The sequence below is a fragment of the Hylobates moloch genome, unplaced genomic scaffold, assembly GCF_009828535.3.
Source record: "Hylobates moloch isolate HMO894 unplaced genomic scaffold, HMol_V3 SCAFFOLD_1, whole genome shotgun sequence".
NCBI lineage: Eukaryota > Metazoa > Chordata > Mammalia > Primates > Hylobatidae > Hylobates > Hylobates moloch.
The window spans coordinates 91,163,298-91,178,688 of record NW_026652276.1 but is presented as its reverse complement, the minus strand read 5'-3'; the positions used below and the strand labels follow the sequence as shown (position 1 = coordinate 91,178,688).

At 40.2% G+C, this 15,391-nt stretch overlaps 1 protein-coding gene across 1 annotated transcript in view; it reads right to left on the bottom strand.

The window, feature by feature from the left end:
* The window catches only part of NEB (nebulin), a 251,975-nt gene that overhangs the window by 71,396 nt on the left and 165,188 nt on the right, over positions 1 to 15,391 (bottom strand). The window contains exons 82-98 of the mRNA XM_058436183.1: positions 13,441 to 13,545; positions 13,022 to 13,333; positions 12,208 to 12,312; positions 11,561 to 11,659; positions 11,257 to 11,358; positions 11,012 to 11,119; positions 10,109 to 10,420; positions 8,663 to 8,767; positions 8,447 to 8,551; positions 7,988 to 8,092; positions 6,752 to 6,859; positions 6,535 to 6,648; positions 5,581 to 5,778; positions 5,085 to 5,189; positions 4,295 to 4,399; positions 4,091 to 4,195; positions 3,677 to 3,784 (exon numbers count right to left, since the gene is read on the bottom strand). Of these exons, the coding sequence (XP_058292166.1) occupies positions 3,677 to 3,784; positions 4,091 to 4,195; positions 4,295 to 4,399; positions 5,085 to 5,189; positions 5,581 to 5,778; positions 6,535 to 6,648; positions 6,752 to 6,859; positions 7,988 to 8,092; positions 8,447 to 8,551; positions 8,663 to 8,767; positions 10,109 to 10,420; positions 11,012 to 11,119; positions 11,257 to 11,358; positions 11,561 to 11,659; positions 12,208 to 12,312; positions 13,022 to 13,333; positions 13,441 to 13,545 (2,301 nt within the window). The remainder of the gene's footprint in view (positions 1 to 3,676; positions 3,785 to 4,090; positions 4,196 to 4,294; positions 4,400 to 5,084; positions 5,190 to 5,580; positions 5,779 to 6,534; positions 6,649 to 6,751; positions 6,860 to 7,987; positions 8,093 to 8,446; positions 8,552 to 8,662; positions 8,768 to 10,108; positions 10,421 to 11,011; positions 11,120 to 11,256; positions 11,359 to 11,560; positions 11,660 to 12,207; positions 12,313 to 13,021; positions 13,334 to 13,440; positions 13,546 to 15,391) is intronic.

The following is a 15,391-nucleotide window of genomic DNA, read 5'->3' as shown; positions in this document are numbered from 1 at the left end:
TAAGATCAGAGCAGAACTGAAGGAGATTGAGACATGAGAAACCCTTCAAAAAAATCAATGAATCCAGGAGCTGTTTTTTTGAAAAGATTAACAAAATAGACCGCTAGCAAGACTAATAAAGAAGAAAAGAAAGAAGAATCAAATAGACACAATAAAAAATGATAAAGGGGATATCACCACCGATCCCACAGAAATGCAAACTACCATCAGAGAATACTATAAACACCTCTATGCAAATAAACTAGAAAATCTAGAAGAAATGGATAAATTCCTGGACACATACACCCTCCCAAGACTAAACCAGGAAGAAGTCGAATCCCTGAATAGGCCAATAACAAGTTCTGAAATTGAGGCAATAATTAATAGCCTACCAACCAAAAAAAGTCCAGGACCAGACAGATTCACACCCGAATTCTACCAGAGGTACAAGGAGGAGCTGGTACCATTCCTTCTGAAACTATTCCAAACAACAGAAAAAGAGTTAATCCTCCCTAACTCATTTTATGAGGCCAGCATCATCCTGATACCAAAACCTGGCAGAGACGCAACAAAAACAGAAAATTTTAGGCCAATATCCCTGGTGAACATCAATGTGAAAATCCTCAGTAAAATACTGGCAAACCAAATCCAGCAGCACATCAAAAAACTTATCTACCATGATCAAGTCAACTTCATCGCTGGGATGCAAGCCTGGTTCAACACATGCAAATCAATAAATGTAATCTATCACATAAACAGAACCAAGGACAAAAACCACATGATTATCTCAATAGATGCAGAATCTCGATAGATGCAGAATCTCAATAGATGCAGAAAAGGCATTCGACAAAATTCAACAGCCCTTCATGCTAAAAACTGTCAATAAACTAGATGTTGATGGAATGTATCTCAAAATAGTAAGAGCTATTTATAACAAACCCACAGCCAATATCATACTGAATAGGCAAAAGCTGGAAGCATTCCCTTTGAAAACTGGCACAAGACAGGGATGCCCTCTCTCACCACTCCTATTCAACATAGTGTTGGAAGTTCTGGCCAGGGCAATGAGGCAAGAGAAAGAAATAAACAGTATTCAATTAGGAAAAGAGGAAGTCAAATTGTCTCTGTTTGCAGATGACCTGATTACACATTTAGAAAACCCAATCATCTCAGCCCAAAATCTCCTTAAGCTGATAAGCAACTTCAGCAAAGTCTCAGAATACAAAATCAATGTGCAAAAATCACAAGCATTCCTATATACCAGTAACAAACAGCCAAATCATGAGTGAACTCCCATTCACAACTGCTACAAAGATAATAAAATACCTAGGAATCCAACTTACAAGGGATCTGAAGGACCTCTTCAAGGAGAACTACAAACCACTGCTCAAGGAAATAAGAGAGGACACGAACAAATGGAAAAACATTCTATGCTCATGGATAGGAAGACTCAATATCATGAAAATGGCCATGCTGCCCAAAGTAATTTATAGATTCAATGCTATCCGCATCAAGCTACCATTGACTTTTTTCACAGAATTGGAAAAAACTAAAGCTGAAGGCATTACGCTATCTGACTTCAAACTATACTACAAGGCTAAAGTAATAAAAACACCATGGTACTGGTACCAAAACAGATATATAGACAAATGGAACAGAACAGAGGCCTCAGAAACAACACCACATATCTACAGTAATCTGATCTTTGACAAACCTGACAAAAACAAGTGATGGGGAGAAGACTTCCTATTTAATAGGGGAAAACTGGCTAGCCATATGCAGAAAGCTGAAACTGGATCCTTTCCTTACACCTCATACAAAAATTAACTCAAGATGGACTAAAAATTTACACATAAGACCTAAAACCATAAAAACCCCAGAAGAAAACCTAGGCAATACCTTTCAGGACATAGGCATGGGCAAATATTTCATGACTAAAACACCAAAAGCAATGGCAACAAAGGCCAAAATAGACAAATGGAATCTAATTAAACTAAAGAGCTTCTGCACAGCAAAAGAAACTACTATCAAAACTACTATCAGAGTGAACAGGCAACCTACAGAATGGGAGAAAATTTCTGCAATCTATCCATCTGACAATGGGCTACTATCCAGAATCTACAAAGAACTTAAACAAATTTACAAGAAAAAAACAAACAACCCCATCAAAAAGCGGGTGAAGGATATGAACAGACACCTCTCAAAAGAAGACATTTATGCAGCCAACAAATATATGAAAAATGCTCATCATCACTGGTCATTAGAGAAATGCAAATCAAAACCACAGTGAGATACCATCTCATGCCAGTTAGAATGGTGATCATTACAAAGTCAGGAAACAACAGATGCTGGAGAGGATGTGGAGAAATAGGAACACTTTTACACCGTTGGTGGGAGTGTAAACTAGTTCAACCATTGTGGAAGACAGTGTGGTGATTCCTCAAGGATCTAGAACTAGAAATACCATTTGACCCAGCAATCCCATTACTGGGTATATACCCAATGGATTATAAATCATTCTACTATAAAGACACATGCACACATATGTTTATTGCAGCACTCTTCACCATAGCAAAGTCTTGGAACCAACCCAAATGCCCATCAATGATAGACTGGATAAAGAAAGTATGGCATATATACACCATGGAATACTATGCAGCTAAAAAAAAAGGATGAGTTCATGTCCTTTGCAGGGACATGGATGAAGCTTAAAACCATCATTCTCAGCAAACTAACGCAAGAACAGAAAACCAAACACTGCATGTTCTCACTCATAAGTGGGGGTTGAACAGTGAGAACACATGGACACAGGGAGGGGAACATCACACACCGGGTCCTGTCAGGGAGTAGGGGGCTAGGGGAGAGATAGCATTAGGAGAAATACCTCATGTAGATGACGGGTTGATGGGTGCAGCAAACCACCATGGCATATGTATACCTATGTAACAAACCTCCACGTTCTGCACATGTACCCCAGAACTTAAAGTATAATAAACTAAAACAAAACACACACACACACACACACACACACACACACACACACACACACACACACACACACAAAGGTTTTACTTGAGAGCATTAATGGTTAGAGGTCATAAGATTTAAAGGCATAAAGAGTTAGAGGACGTACGATCTTCTACTATATTTAAACAGCTCATGAGATTTAGGGTTTGTTTGTTTTACAATTATGTTTATATCTAAGAAAAGTTCTACCTAAAAAAGGAGAATTAACTTCTAAATGTTTTCTATTTCATTGCTATAAAATAACTTTGTTATTTTATTAATTGTTATATTAACTGGGGATGGTATAATAACCAGTTATCATATTCACTGGTTTATTTTTGCCCTACATCCATGTAATTCTATTGAAAAAGTCTATTTTTGTAAGGTGTATTATGTCTTCAGCCTATCTTACTTCTGGCTCTAGCAGAGATTATCATGTGCAGACAGGCAGCCTGAAAGGTTACATCCTGTCCTCCTTGCAAGTGCTTGTGATTCTCTCCAGGCAGCAGAGAGAGAGGCAGTGAGCACATAGACTCTAATGACTGAGCATTTGGAATTATTTCCTGGACATGCCCATGGGAATGCTAGGGTACTTCTGGACAACGTATGAATCAGCCTGAAAGATTCTTGGAGTGGAGAGCAGGGGAGGGGAGGGAGAGTGGGAAAGCTGTCACGTTTTTGCTTGACTTACATGGCTGGCCAGATGCTTCTGGTTCTTGGCGTGTGTCAGGGACAAGGTGCTGGAAGGCAGGATGTAGCTGGTGGCTTTCACTCTATCCCAGGCCTCCTTGTACAGGTTCTGCAGGAATTAAAGACCTTCTTGTGAATATGGGAAAATGCATCTGGTTAGCTTCTGAGTAGCAGGTTTTCCTTCTGTTTCTGTCCTTCTCACACACTCCCTACTAACTCCCAGGACTCCTCTTTAGGGTGGGGCTTATTTAATTGTACCTACTAGAATTTTATGAGGTAAAGTAGGATTGAAGGTCCAGGAAAAAAATCATAGAAAAGCCTTTAGGGATAGAGTGTCCATCCCATTTATTCTCTTACTGTCCGGGCAGGGGGAAAGGTGGCTCATATATAAGAGGGGGAAAAAAACTCAACTCACACTGCTGTAAAGATTCTTCAGGTTTCTGGTTCTGTCATAATCCACTGTTTCCAGAACTGTTGTGTATTTGTCCTTAATCTGATGATAATTTTCTTTATATTTCACCTATAGACAAGCAACAATAGGTTATTCACCTCTGTTGTTCAAAAATACATAAAGACAAGAAATAGTTTGTCCCTGGAAGAGGAGTATAGGAAGACGCACCTCACTGGCATTAATGCCACTCTGAACAGCAGTGACATAGAGGGGCGTGTCTGTGACCAGATTATAGTTTTGTAGATTTTCTTTACCTGCTGCTGTATATTGTAGCTGTGAAGAAAAACAAAAGTCATCAAAAATGGTAACATACAGGTCTGTCATCAGCTTTAGCTGCTTGTGCCAACTTAGATGTGCCTTTATTTCTGGATTTCTGCTTTAATCCTAACAAACAGGCTGTCATTCTAGAGTCTTGCAGACTTTGTATGGCTGCTAGAATGAACAGTTTCTCTTGACCAAGACAGGGGTCGAGATTTTGGCCATTTTGTTGCCTTTTCCATGCCTACCCTCCATCCCTGACAGCAGCCCCTCACTTTTAACATTCTATTACAACTGCCCCATCAGAGCGGAACCACATGCTGAAAAGTTTTCCAGATACTGATTTTTTTCCTCCAAAACTTATCTACCTGTAATCAAAGGATGCTTCTACCTCCTACTCTTTGCAAGTTAACCTGATCAACTAAGGTACAGATGCTTGAGAGTAGTTCACTAAGAAACACCTCCCAGATGAACTTTTGTTATAAATGTGCACCGCCTTAAACCAAAGGAGAGACTCAGACTGGGAAGATCCAGCCCCAGAGCAAGCCACTGGAAGAACTTTGATTGGGAGAGGAGGGGCTTGGGTCAGTTAAAGCCTACACTGTTACAGCAGCTTTCTCCGCCTGCCCATCAGCCCACTGACACCACCATGGATTCTGATGAGCTATGGAGAGCCAGTCCTTCTAGGAAGGTGGCTCACCTGACTCTGAAGGTCGTATGATTTCTTGGCGTGGAGGATTTGGGGTGTATCCCAAACGTAGCAACCAATGCCTTTCAACCAATTCAGGTCATCTTTATACACATTCTGCAAGAAAGAGAGAACAATGAAATGTGGAGGTATTCTGAATTTACGATTGAGCATTTGATAATTTCCTATCAGCCGTTGGCTGTGCTTATTGCTTAGAAGACATAGGTAGGCCTCTCACCAGCTGGAAGGTCTTTAATTCCCAAGCCTAAATAAGCTTGAGAGCAATATCAATGTCTGAGTCTATTGTTGGACCAATTAAATATTTAACATACATGTCCTATGGCTTAGGGTGGATTCTTATACCAAAAAGTGGTTACTCATGCCACTTTGTTTTGAGAAGCAGCAAGATTTATGAATACAGGGACAACGGGAGCATGGCAGCCAGGGTTAGGGGGTAGCCAAGTCATGGAAGCTGTAGCTGAGTCAAGCTGCAGAAGGGACATCATACATCACTCAAGATCTCCTGGGCGTTTCGGACACGTATAACATTGGGTTCTTCCAGAAGAGACGTCCACTGGTGGAAATAGTGTCGATACTCCAGGTCACTGAGGATGTACTGGCACCTTTTAGCCAGCACGTGATTCATCATGTCATTGGGGATATGAACATTTGCTTTGGTGTCCTCATAATGTTTTCTGTAGTTCAACTAATACGTTTTAAAGGCAAAAATAAGAAAGGGATTTAAATGTAAATTATTCAGATCAATGTCTTTTAGATCCTTATTTCCCATATAGATCAGTATCTCTAGAATAAACTAAGGTTAAAAAATCATACTTTAATATATTATTCTTCTTTTGAAATTTCCCATCTTTTTTTTTTTTTTTTTTTTTTTTTTTTTGATGGTATCCTACTCTGTTGCCCAGACTGGATTGCAATGGCATGATCTCCACTCACTGCAACCTCTGCCTCCTGGGTTCAAACAATTCTCATGCCTCAGCATCCCGAGTAACTAGAATTACAGCCATGCGCCACCACGCCCAGCTAATTTTTGTATTTTTAGTAGAGATGAGGTTTCACCATGTTGGCCAGGCCAGTCTCGAACTCCTGACCTCTGGTGATCTGCCTGCCTTGGCCTCCCAAAGTGCTGGGATTACAGGTGTGAGCCATTGCGCCTGGCCTGAAATTTTCCATCCTTTTATAACACAGGGTAAATGGTGACCTTGATGCTTTTTCCTTTTCTTAACACAAAGCAGTCACAGTGTTAAATAGTTGGGGAGAAACTGGCAGCGAGGAAGCACACAGCTACCAAGAGTCCACAGGCTGACTGGGAGGGGTGAGGAAAATCTCAGGAAGGACCTACGCTACTCCATTTCCCAGCTAACTTGAACCAAGTTATAAATAGGCAGACACGACAGCACACTTATGGGGCACAAATCCCGTGTTAAAGTGGACATTTACTTACCGCACTCCTCATCTTTTGGAAATCCAGACAGTGAACCACACCAGGGAATTCACCGATCACTTTTCCAGCCAGGTAGTGACCTTTCTGCTTCTCATATGTCTCTTTGTATTTAAGCTGTAAAATGGGTTCATCATTGAGAATCGCTGGAGTTTCCTAACCAGCCCCTTGATCCCCAGTAAAGACTCTCAAACTTAGGAGAGGAAAAGGTCATACTGACCTCACTGTTCACCAAATCAGCATGCTTGGCTCCAACAATGGGAATGTAGCGTTCATCCAGGGTGTAGCCATAGGCCTTGGTGCCCTCCCACGCCCCTTTATACAGTATCTAGAACAAAGAAATACATGGCAACAAAAGTTTTCTTTCAACTTCTTTCAGATACCACTAAAGCAATTGGTCTACTTAAGGTGAAACAGGTATGTTCAAGGCAAGGCTGAAAGCTTTATCTATAGCCATTAGTGCGTCTACCTAGAATAGGGCAGTTATTTGGCTTATTGCAAATTAAACTTACAAACTCGAAGCATTTTATTTTATTATTTTATTTTATTTTTTATTTTATTTTATTTTATTCTTATGTTTTTTGAGACGGAATCTTGCTCTGTCACCCAGGCTGGAGTGCAGTGGTGTGATCTCAGCTCACTGCAACCTCTGCCTCCTGGGTTCAAGAGATTCTCCTGTCTCAGCCTCCAGAGTAGCTGGGATTATAGGCACGCACCACTATGCCTGGCTAATTTTTGTATTTTTAGTAGAGACGGGGTTTCACCATGTTGGCCAAGCTGGTCTCAAACTCCTGACCTCAGGTGATCCACCCACCTCGCCCTCCCAAGGTGCTGAGATTATAGGCATGAGCCACCATGCCCGGCCGACTCTAGGCATTTTGTAAGAGTTGACTATTTTTGCGGTCCTAGTAAAAGTGACAACAAATTTGCACACAGGGAGAGAACTGGCAAAGATTCTTTCCCATTGGGTGCACACATGTACACTATTGGTCTCCTTTAAATTAGCTGAATGAAATTTTGGAGGGCAAGTTTTCTTCTTGTTGGCTAGAGATGCTGATGCGTGATTACTAAAGAGGGACCAACCTTACCTCCCTTTTCTCTATTGGTAGGTGCTCAATGCTATGTGCACCCAGAGCACTTCTTAGATTATTATTCTATCAATTTAAGTCTGTTCCCCTCACTTGCATGATCTCCTGAAGGCTTGTCTCATTGACCTTTAGCCCCTCATTGCCTCCTCAAGAGCCCGGCACATCACAGGAGCTCAAAAACACCAGCCGAATAAACGCTATTTGCCTTGAATAACATGGTACTTCTAATACACAAGACCAAGTGCAATGGGAAAATAAATAATAGGTTGGCTTATAAGTTCAGCAGTTGACAAAATCAGCGAAGAATATGAATGCAACAAGAGCTTCAAATTAGAAATTGAGTGGTTATTACATAAAAGAGAACTTACAGTACTGTAGAGTTTTCCCATGTCTTTGGAGTGGGAGATATGTGGTGTATCTGGTGAAAACATATACCTGCCCTTTGCTTTATTAAATGTTTCTTTATATTTTACCTAAGGAGAGAAAACCAAATCTTTTATTACTATAAATGTATATTAAATTTTTATAAGATTACCTAGAAACATAATCAGTCCACGTTTAGAGATTAAAACTAACCAACTGGTTGAATTTTAGTCCATTTTAGCTAAAACAATAGAATAATTTGGATAGGAATATAGATTTCTAAAAGTGAATACAATTTACCACCTGCTAGTGACTTTTAAGACATACCCCCCAAAGATGATCTTAGAATTTACCACCTCCCAATTTTTTTTAACAAGCAATTATCTAAAGTTAAGCTAATCCACCCAATGATAGACAATTTACTCCCCAGTCTGCGCACTTCAGCATGCACAAAGCAAACTTACATCACTTTGATTGACAGAATTAATCTTGGCTAAAACAATCTCTGGAGGATCCACCACACTTGTAAAGTTAGAATAGTTTTCAAGGGCATTTTTCTTATATTTGATCTGTAAAGAAACGGAGACAATTAAGACAGGTCTACCACCACAGGTTATCTACCCCAACATGGCAGGTAGGAGGACAGGCATTAGGTTAGAAGGAGAATAGGTTTTGTGTACCTGATTCATCATTTCCTGGTTCCTAGTAACCCTTACATGGTCCACAGAATCCAGTGGGATCCAGCCAATGCCTCGGAGCCACTCCAGGTCAGCTTTGTAGACATTCTGAGAGCAGGAAGAGAGATATAATGGAGGAATAAATGACTGACACACAGGCTTACAGAGGGCAGGTTACAATTTTTTCAGAAGCTTTTGAAGGATTTCTCTCTAGTAGTTGTCTCATTCATTCAATTGTGATTTCACCTGAGCAATATTTCTTGAGGCTGTTACTGTGCATGAGGCACTATGCTCAGTACTTTGATGAATAAGTATAAAGAAGGAGTCTAGGAGTTGAGATAAGTCATTTATAAAGCAAGAAGTGCTGTTAGATCAAGTGCTCAAATGCTATTGGAGTTGAGGGGAAGGGGCTGTTATTTTCTGCTACTGTCATAAGAAAAGGCTTACCAAGGAGGTTGTACTTTTAGATGGATTTGGTACATTTAGTCTCGTAGAAGTATGTGGGGCATTTAGACTAAATGAGGGAAACTACACAAGTAAATGTTCAATATTGGGTAGGGGAGGCATCCCCTGGGTCCCAGCCAAACCTATTCTTGCCCTTATGCCTTCAAGAACCTAGATTCTCCCAGCCTACTCGACATGAAAATAAGAGGAGTTGCTATTCTGATTAAAGTTCCACAACAGCTATTTTGCTGCAGCAACCAGTGAGGTGGGATGTTCAAGTTCAACGTCTATGCTGCAGCAGTCTGACTTCCAGGTTCCCTTTTGTTAATGATGAGACCCAGGTAGCATTAGCTTCTCTGGGCACCTAAGCAACTAAGTTGATGTATCAAGTTACTGTTCTGCACATACAGAATGTGGGTGGCAGGTAGAGATCTTGATTCAGGCTTCAGTGGGAGGTAGGTTATGCCTTATTCTCTATCCTAGCTTTACCAAAGCTCTGCTTGAGGCATACTGGGCCCTGCAGCTTAATCCGTATTTTGTTTCTCTTTTGCTTTGGGAACAACTTCATAAATGGCTCGAGGAATGAGATGCTTGGCAAAGCAGGAATAGGGCATGCTTAGGTCTTTAACTGTGCTATCATCTAATATTGTCAAAACCTCAACTCATTCTCAATTCCCACCCAAGCCAATTATTATTTTCCATCAGCTGATACTTTTCTATGTGAATGTGAGTGAGGAGTTGCTGATGGCCAAAATGGTACAAAAGCAGCAGATTTTTAAAAAAAAATTGATTGAAAGTTATTCAGAAATGCAGTCAGTAGGCAAACCAATCAATCCATCACTGCTCCTGATCTTTCTTTACTTCATATCCAGCCTCAATTCCCTTCGGGAACAAATTAAATGTCTATGGCCTCAAATTTCAAGCACTTGTGGATCTGGGATGTTGCTCATCATTCTCAGAGTGTACCATGCGTTTCTAGATAATGAAGAAACAAAAATCACTTACATCGCTCTGTAGGTCATAGGCCTTTCTTGCCTGAATAACATCGTTCTGGTCAGGATGACACATCCATTGGTGCAAGTAATTACGATAATCAATATCACTGACAAGGGTCTGCCCCTGCTTGGCAGCCAAGACTGACACCATATCAGCAGGTATATTGATTTTGGCCTTTGTTTTGTGATAGTCCTCTTTGTATAGTCTCTCATTCTGAATCTGGCCTGCATGCTCAAACCAAACCAGCTTAGGATCGTCTCTCATCGTCGGGACACCAACATAATGACCCTTTTGCTTCACATGTTCAGCTTTGTATTTCAGCTGGCGAGAAGAGGAATATAAATTCCATCAGTTTTGACAAGCACACAAGGCAGAGGGGGCTTGACCATCTACTAAGGGATATCAGCAAATTCAGCCCCCCAGCTTTTTGTTTGACACCCACCCCCAACTCTGAGAGCAAATAATAAAAAGCATTGAAATAAATCCATATGAGGAAACACCCATTTAAAAATAGAAAAATATTCTGCTGAGATAGCCCTAAAAATGATAAAAATAAATTTAAAAAAATAAAAATAGAGAAAAAATATATACTTGTTCTCTGATTCTGGCAATATTTTTATTCAAAGGCCTAAAGATTTTAGGGAGGGCAGAGAATATAAGAAAAAGTAAAGAATTTGAACAATTGCTTTTAAAAAAGCCAAGGGGGGTGGTGGGCGAGTGAAGAAAGAAGCTCAAAGCCCATGGAAGGAGGACCAAAAAGGGAGCAGGTACTCCAACATTCACCAAGCCGGGCCAGGTCTGCCACACTGAAACTGAACACCTGGAAGCTGCTATCTCTGCCTTCGGCATAACTGGAATCCCTGGGAGCAAGGTCCCACTTTTGCAAAATGCACTCCCATCAGGATATATTACCTCACTCTGAACGTCATTGCAGTGATGGGCATGAACAAATGGCACAGCATCTGGAGGCAAAATGTAACCTGTGGCTTTTTGTCTCTCCCAGCCTTCCTTGTAGAGATACTGAAAGACAGAGCCACAGTAAAGGGTTAAAATGAGGAGTCAGAAGGGAGGGATAAGTTGTGCGCATAATTATCCTACAGTTCCATTAAGGCCCTCCACTCGTACACAAACACCAGGCATCTGGGTGAAACCCATACCTGGTCCAGTATCCTAGCAGCCTCCTGGGCAGTGTGCAGCAGGGGGGTTTCTGTGAGGGTGTACTTTGATTTGGTGGCATTCCAGTCTTTCCGGTATTTAATCTAAAAGAAAAAAAAAATGAGAGGCAAGGGGGCAAGTTACTTGTTAAGAAAACATCATGTTGTCGAAGCAATTGTTAGCATCCATCATTTCAGTGATTAAAATCTTTATTTCAGATGATTGCATTCTGAGTGTAAGTAGATGGAAAAGCTTTGGAAGTGATATCTGCATCACTGTGAGATTTTAAAACAGCCATATACTTACATCATCGAGGATCTCGCCACTTTGTTTTGCTGTCACATAATCAACTCTGTCATCCACAGGCGTAAAGTTGAGAGTTTCTATTTTTGTGCGATATTTTTTCTATGGGAAAGAAAGCATCTTTTAGATAGTTGTAATTCCTAGATGTGTGTGAACTGAGAAGATACACTAAATTTAGGGTCCTTCTCTACTAAAAACATACAGCACCGTATTTGAATGGTGTCTTCTTGGGAATTTGGCTTTCTTTTTAGCATTTTATTTTTTAAACAAGTGCATCAGCTTCTTATGCCTCCCACAGATTTTAAAGTAGGAAGTTTGCTTAGCTCTCAAAGTTGTATAATGTATCATTATGTGTATTGTAATGCACATTTTTTCCAACGAAACAAACTTTTCCCAAGTATACTGCTATTGCTGACAAAAAGATTTTTCCATTTATACAATGCCAAGCATCAGTGAGTCTGCTGGATACTATATTATGGATGTGGTCCCATAATGTGATAGGGACAGTACATTTTGAAAAATATATATGCTCAGTTTAAATCACAGCAATTGAAATGGTTAAGATTGCTGATATTAGATGACTATATTTTAGCTTGTGCATTTTGTCACTTGGGAAATGTACTGAATGTCAGGGTAAAATCTTGGAATACCTCACTGAAGATGTCCGCAGCATGTTTGGCATGATTGACGGACACGGAGTCATTTGGCATCCACCCAATTCCACGCAACCATTCCAAGTCAGCCTTGTAAACATTCTGTGAAAACAGGGCCAGAATGAGTTCAGCAACCCTGGTCATGTGATCCTAGTTAGCCTATCCATTGGTCTGATGAAGAAATACAATGTAAATGCTATATAAGCCCAAGGAGGACATACTCAAGCAGCCACGCAGGTAATGTAAGAAAATTAATTAGGTGGCCAGGCAGTGTGACAAACTATAGCATATATTTTTATTTAAAGGGGGTCATCCTTGATTCCATTCTGGTTATTGTTACTAAGGGATAAGTCAGAGCTGTGTCCTCTGAATTTCCGAGAGAAATGGGAAATCCGACATTTGTACACAAAAATTTTTGGATTTTAAAATCTTGGCAACTTAATTCAAAATTTCTAAACACCGTATCAATTAAAAAAGCATGTCTGTGCCTACATCCTGTCCATGGGCTGCCAATATTTTACTGGATATAAGCCTCTATTGCTATCTAAACTCTGTAGAAAGAATATTTTCACAATTTTCTTTAATCTGATACAATTAAGACCTGTATTCATACTACCATTTATTTCTTGATTTAAAGTCTAGGTCCTTCTTAGATTTGGCGATTTTGATACCATACTATAAGGTCTCACTAATATTAAATTCTTGGTGATATGAAGTTGTAAAATGATGACAGAAGGGTTTAGTGTCATAAACTCTCTGGAAGTCATGGCAAACTGAGAAAAGAGCTCATCCCCAAATGCAGCCCACTCACATCGCTCTGCAGTTCGTAGGCCTTCTTGGCCTGAATCACATCGTTCTGGTCGGGCATGCAGGTCCACTGGTGCAGGTAATTGCGGTAATCCACGTCACTGACCAGAGCCTGGGAATTTTTAGAGTGCAGGATGGAAAGCATGTCCACAGGGCTCTGGATCTTGGCCTTCCATTTGGCCCAGTCCAGCCGGTACTCTCGTTCATTCTGGAGCTTGTCAGCTATGAGGGCCCAGCGGATCTTGTTGTCATCCCTGGCTGTGAGGGTGCCCACGTAGTGTCCCTTCTGCTTCTCATGGTCAAGCTTATATTTATACTGGAGATGCAAAAATAAAGCAGATGGGTCACAGCATGTCCTCTTAATGCACCTAGGGCATCGGCTGAAAAAAAAAAAAAACTGAGAAGTTAAAAAAGACCACTCACGTCACTGGCAATCTCCCTGGAGGCCTTGGCAGCCTGGATGGGGATGGCATCCAGCCGGACATCACAGCCCGCCTTCATTTCATCCCAGCCCTCACGGTAAAGTTTCTGAAAAGGAGAAAAATAAGGTATCATCCTAGATTCAAATTTGCCAATACCTTCAATGGCTCAGGTGGAATTAATACCACAGGGGCACAGTTTTGAAGCCCAAGGACTTGAGAGCAGTTAAGGAAGAGAATAGGTGAGAATAGTTCTGTGCACCACTGTCCCGGAACATGTAATGGTGTCTGGAGTCCAAAGGTCTGGGCGTGACAACCTCCTTTCTTTTGTTTTTATTATTTGTAATGTTTTATATTTTATTTTTATGGGTACATAGTAGGTACATACATATTTATAGGGTACATGAGATATTTTGATATAGGCATACAGTGGGTAATAGTCACATCAGGATAACTGGGTATCCACCACCTCAAGCATTTATCATGTCTGTGTCATAAACATTCCGATTATACTCTTTTTCTTCTTTTTGAGACGGAGTTTCGCTCTTGTTGCCCAGGCTGGAGGGCAATGGCACGATCTCCGTTCACCCCAACCTCTGCCTCCCGGCTTCAAGCCATTCTCCTTCCTCAGCCTCCTGAGTAGCTGGGATTACAGGCATGCGCCACCAGGCCCAGCTAATTTTGTATATTTAGTAGAGACAGGCTTTCTCCATGTTGGTCAGGCTGGTCTCAAACTCCTGACCCTCAGGTGATCTGCCTGCCTCGGCCTCCCAAAGTGCTCCAATTATACTCTTTCAGTTATTTTCAAATGTACAATAAATTTTAAATTTGAATGATAGCCTTGAAGTAGTTGCTCATGCTTTATAATCTCGTTCATAAAAAGGGTTTGGCTTTGTTTTCTTGTGTTGGTGTATTGGTAATATTGGGATAACTTTAGACATTAATGGGTTATTGAATTTCTTTAATGCAATAATTCAATTTATTTATCTCTAATTCAATTCAGTTTTGTAACCTTAAGAACTTGTTACATTTGTGGGTTTTTTTCAATATGGCTTTTTTGATCTTATATGATTAATGATCCATATCATTTGGTAATGTTAGATCTTCCGCTGAAGCATGATTGGATGTCATAGCTATTTTTTTGGTTTTAAAGAGAAGTTAACTAAAGTAGTGACTGATTTACAAGTTTTTTAAAAATGTATGTAAGTATATGTTCATATTTTAATGGATACATTGTGTATTAACAAATAACAGAAAGACTCAGAAATAATAGTAATTTAAATATATAATTCACAAATCATACCTATCAGTAGGGGAGCTTCTACAGCACAGAAAGAAGTGGATTTTAATTAGTGACAGTTCTGTAGCTTTTGCATGTCTGAAAAATGAGTGCTTAGACAAATTTTATCCTTGTAAGCATGGACAAGTTTTATACAAATTTTCAGTCAAGCTTTTGTATAAATTTTGAGTGGGCCTATTTTGACAACTGACTTGTTTTCTGTACAGAAGAAAAAATATTCTCCATATTAAAATGTACAAGAAGGGCTGGGTGCAGTGGCTCACGCCTATAATCCCAGCACTTTGGGAGGCCAAGGCAGGTGGATCACTTGAGGTCAGGAGTTTGAGACCAGCCTGGCCAACATGGTGAAACCTTCTCTCTGCTAAAAATACACAAATTAGCTGGGTGTGGTGGCACACACCTGTAATCCCAGCTACTAGAGATGCTGAGGCAGGAGCATCGCTTGAACCTGGGAGGCAGAAGTTTCAGCAAGCTGAGATCGCGCCACCGCACTCCAGCCTGGGTGACAGAGCGAGAGTCCCTCTCAAAAAATAAATAAATAAAGTAATTAATTAATTAAACTAGAAAATAGTTAATGCAAACATGTATTATGTTATCTTTTTACTTTTTGTTTTCATTCTAATTTATTATGCATATTTTTACACTATTTTTCTTA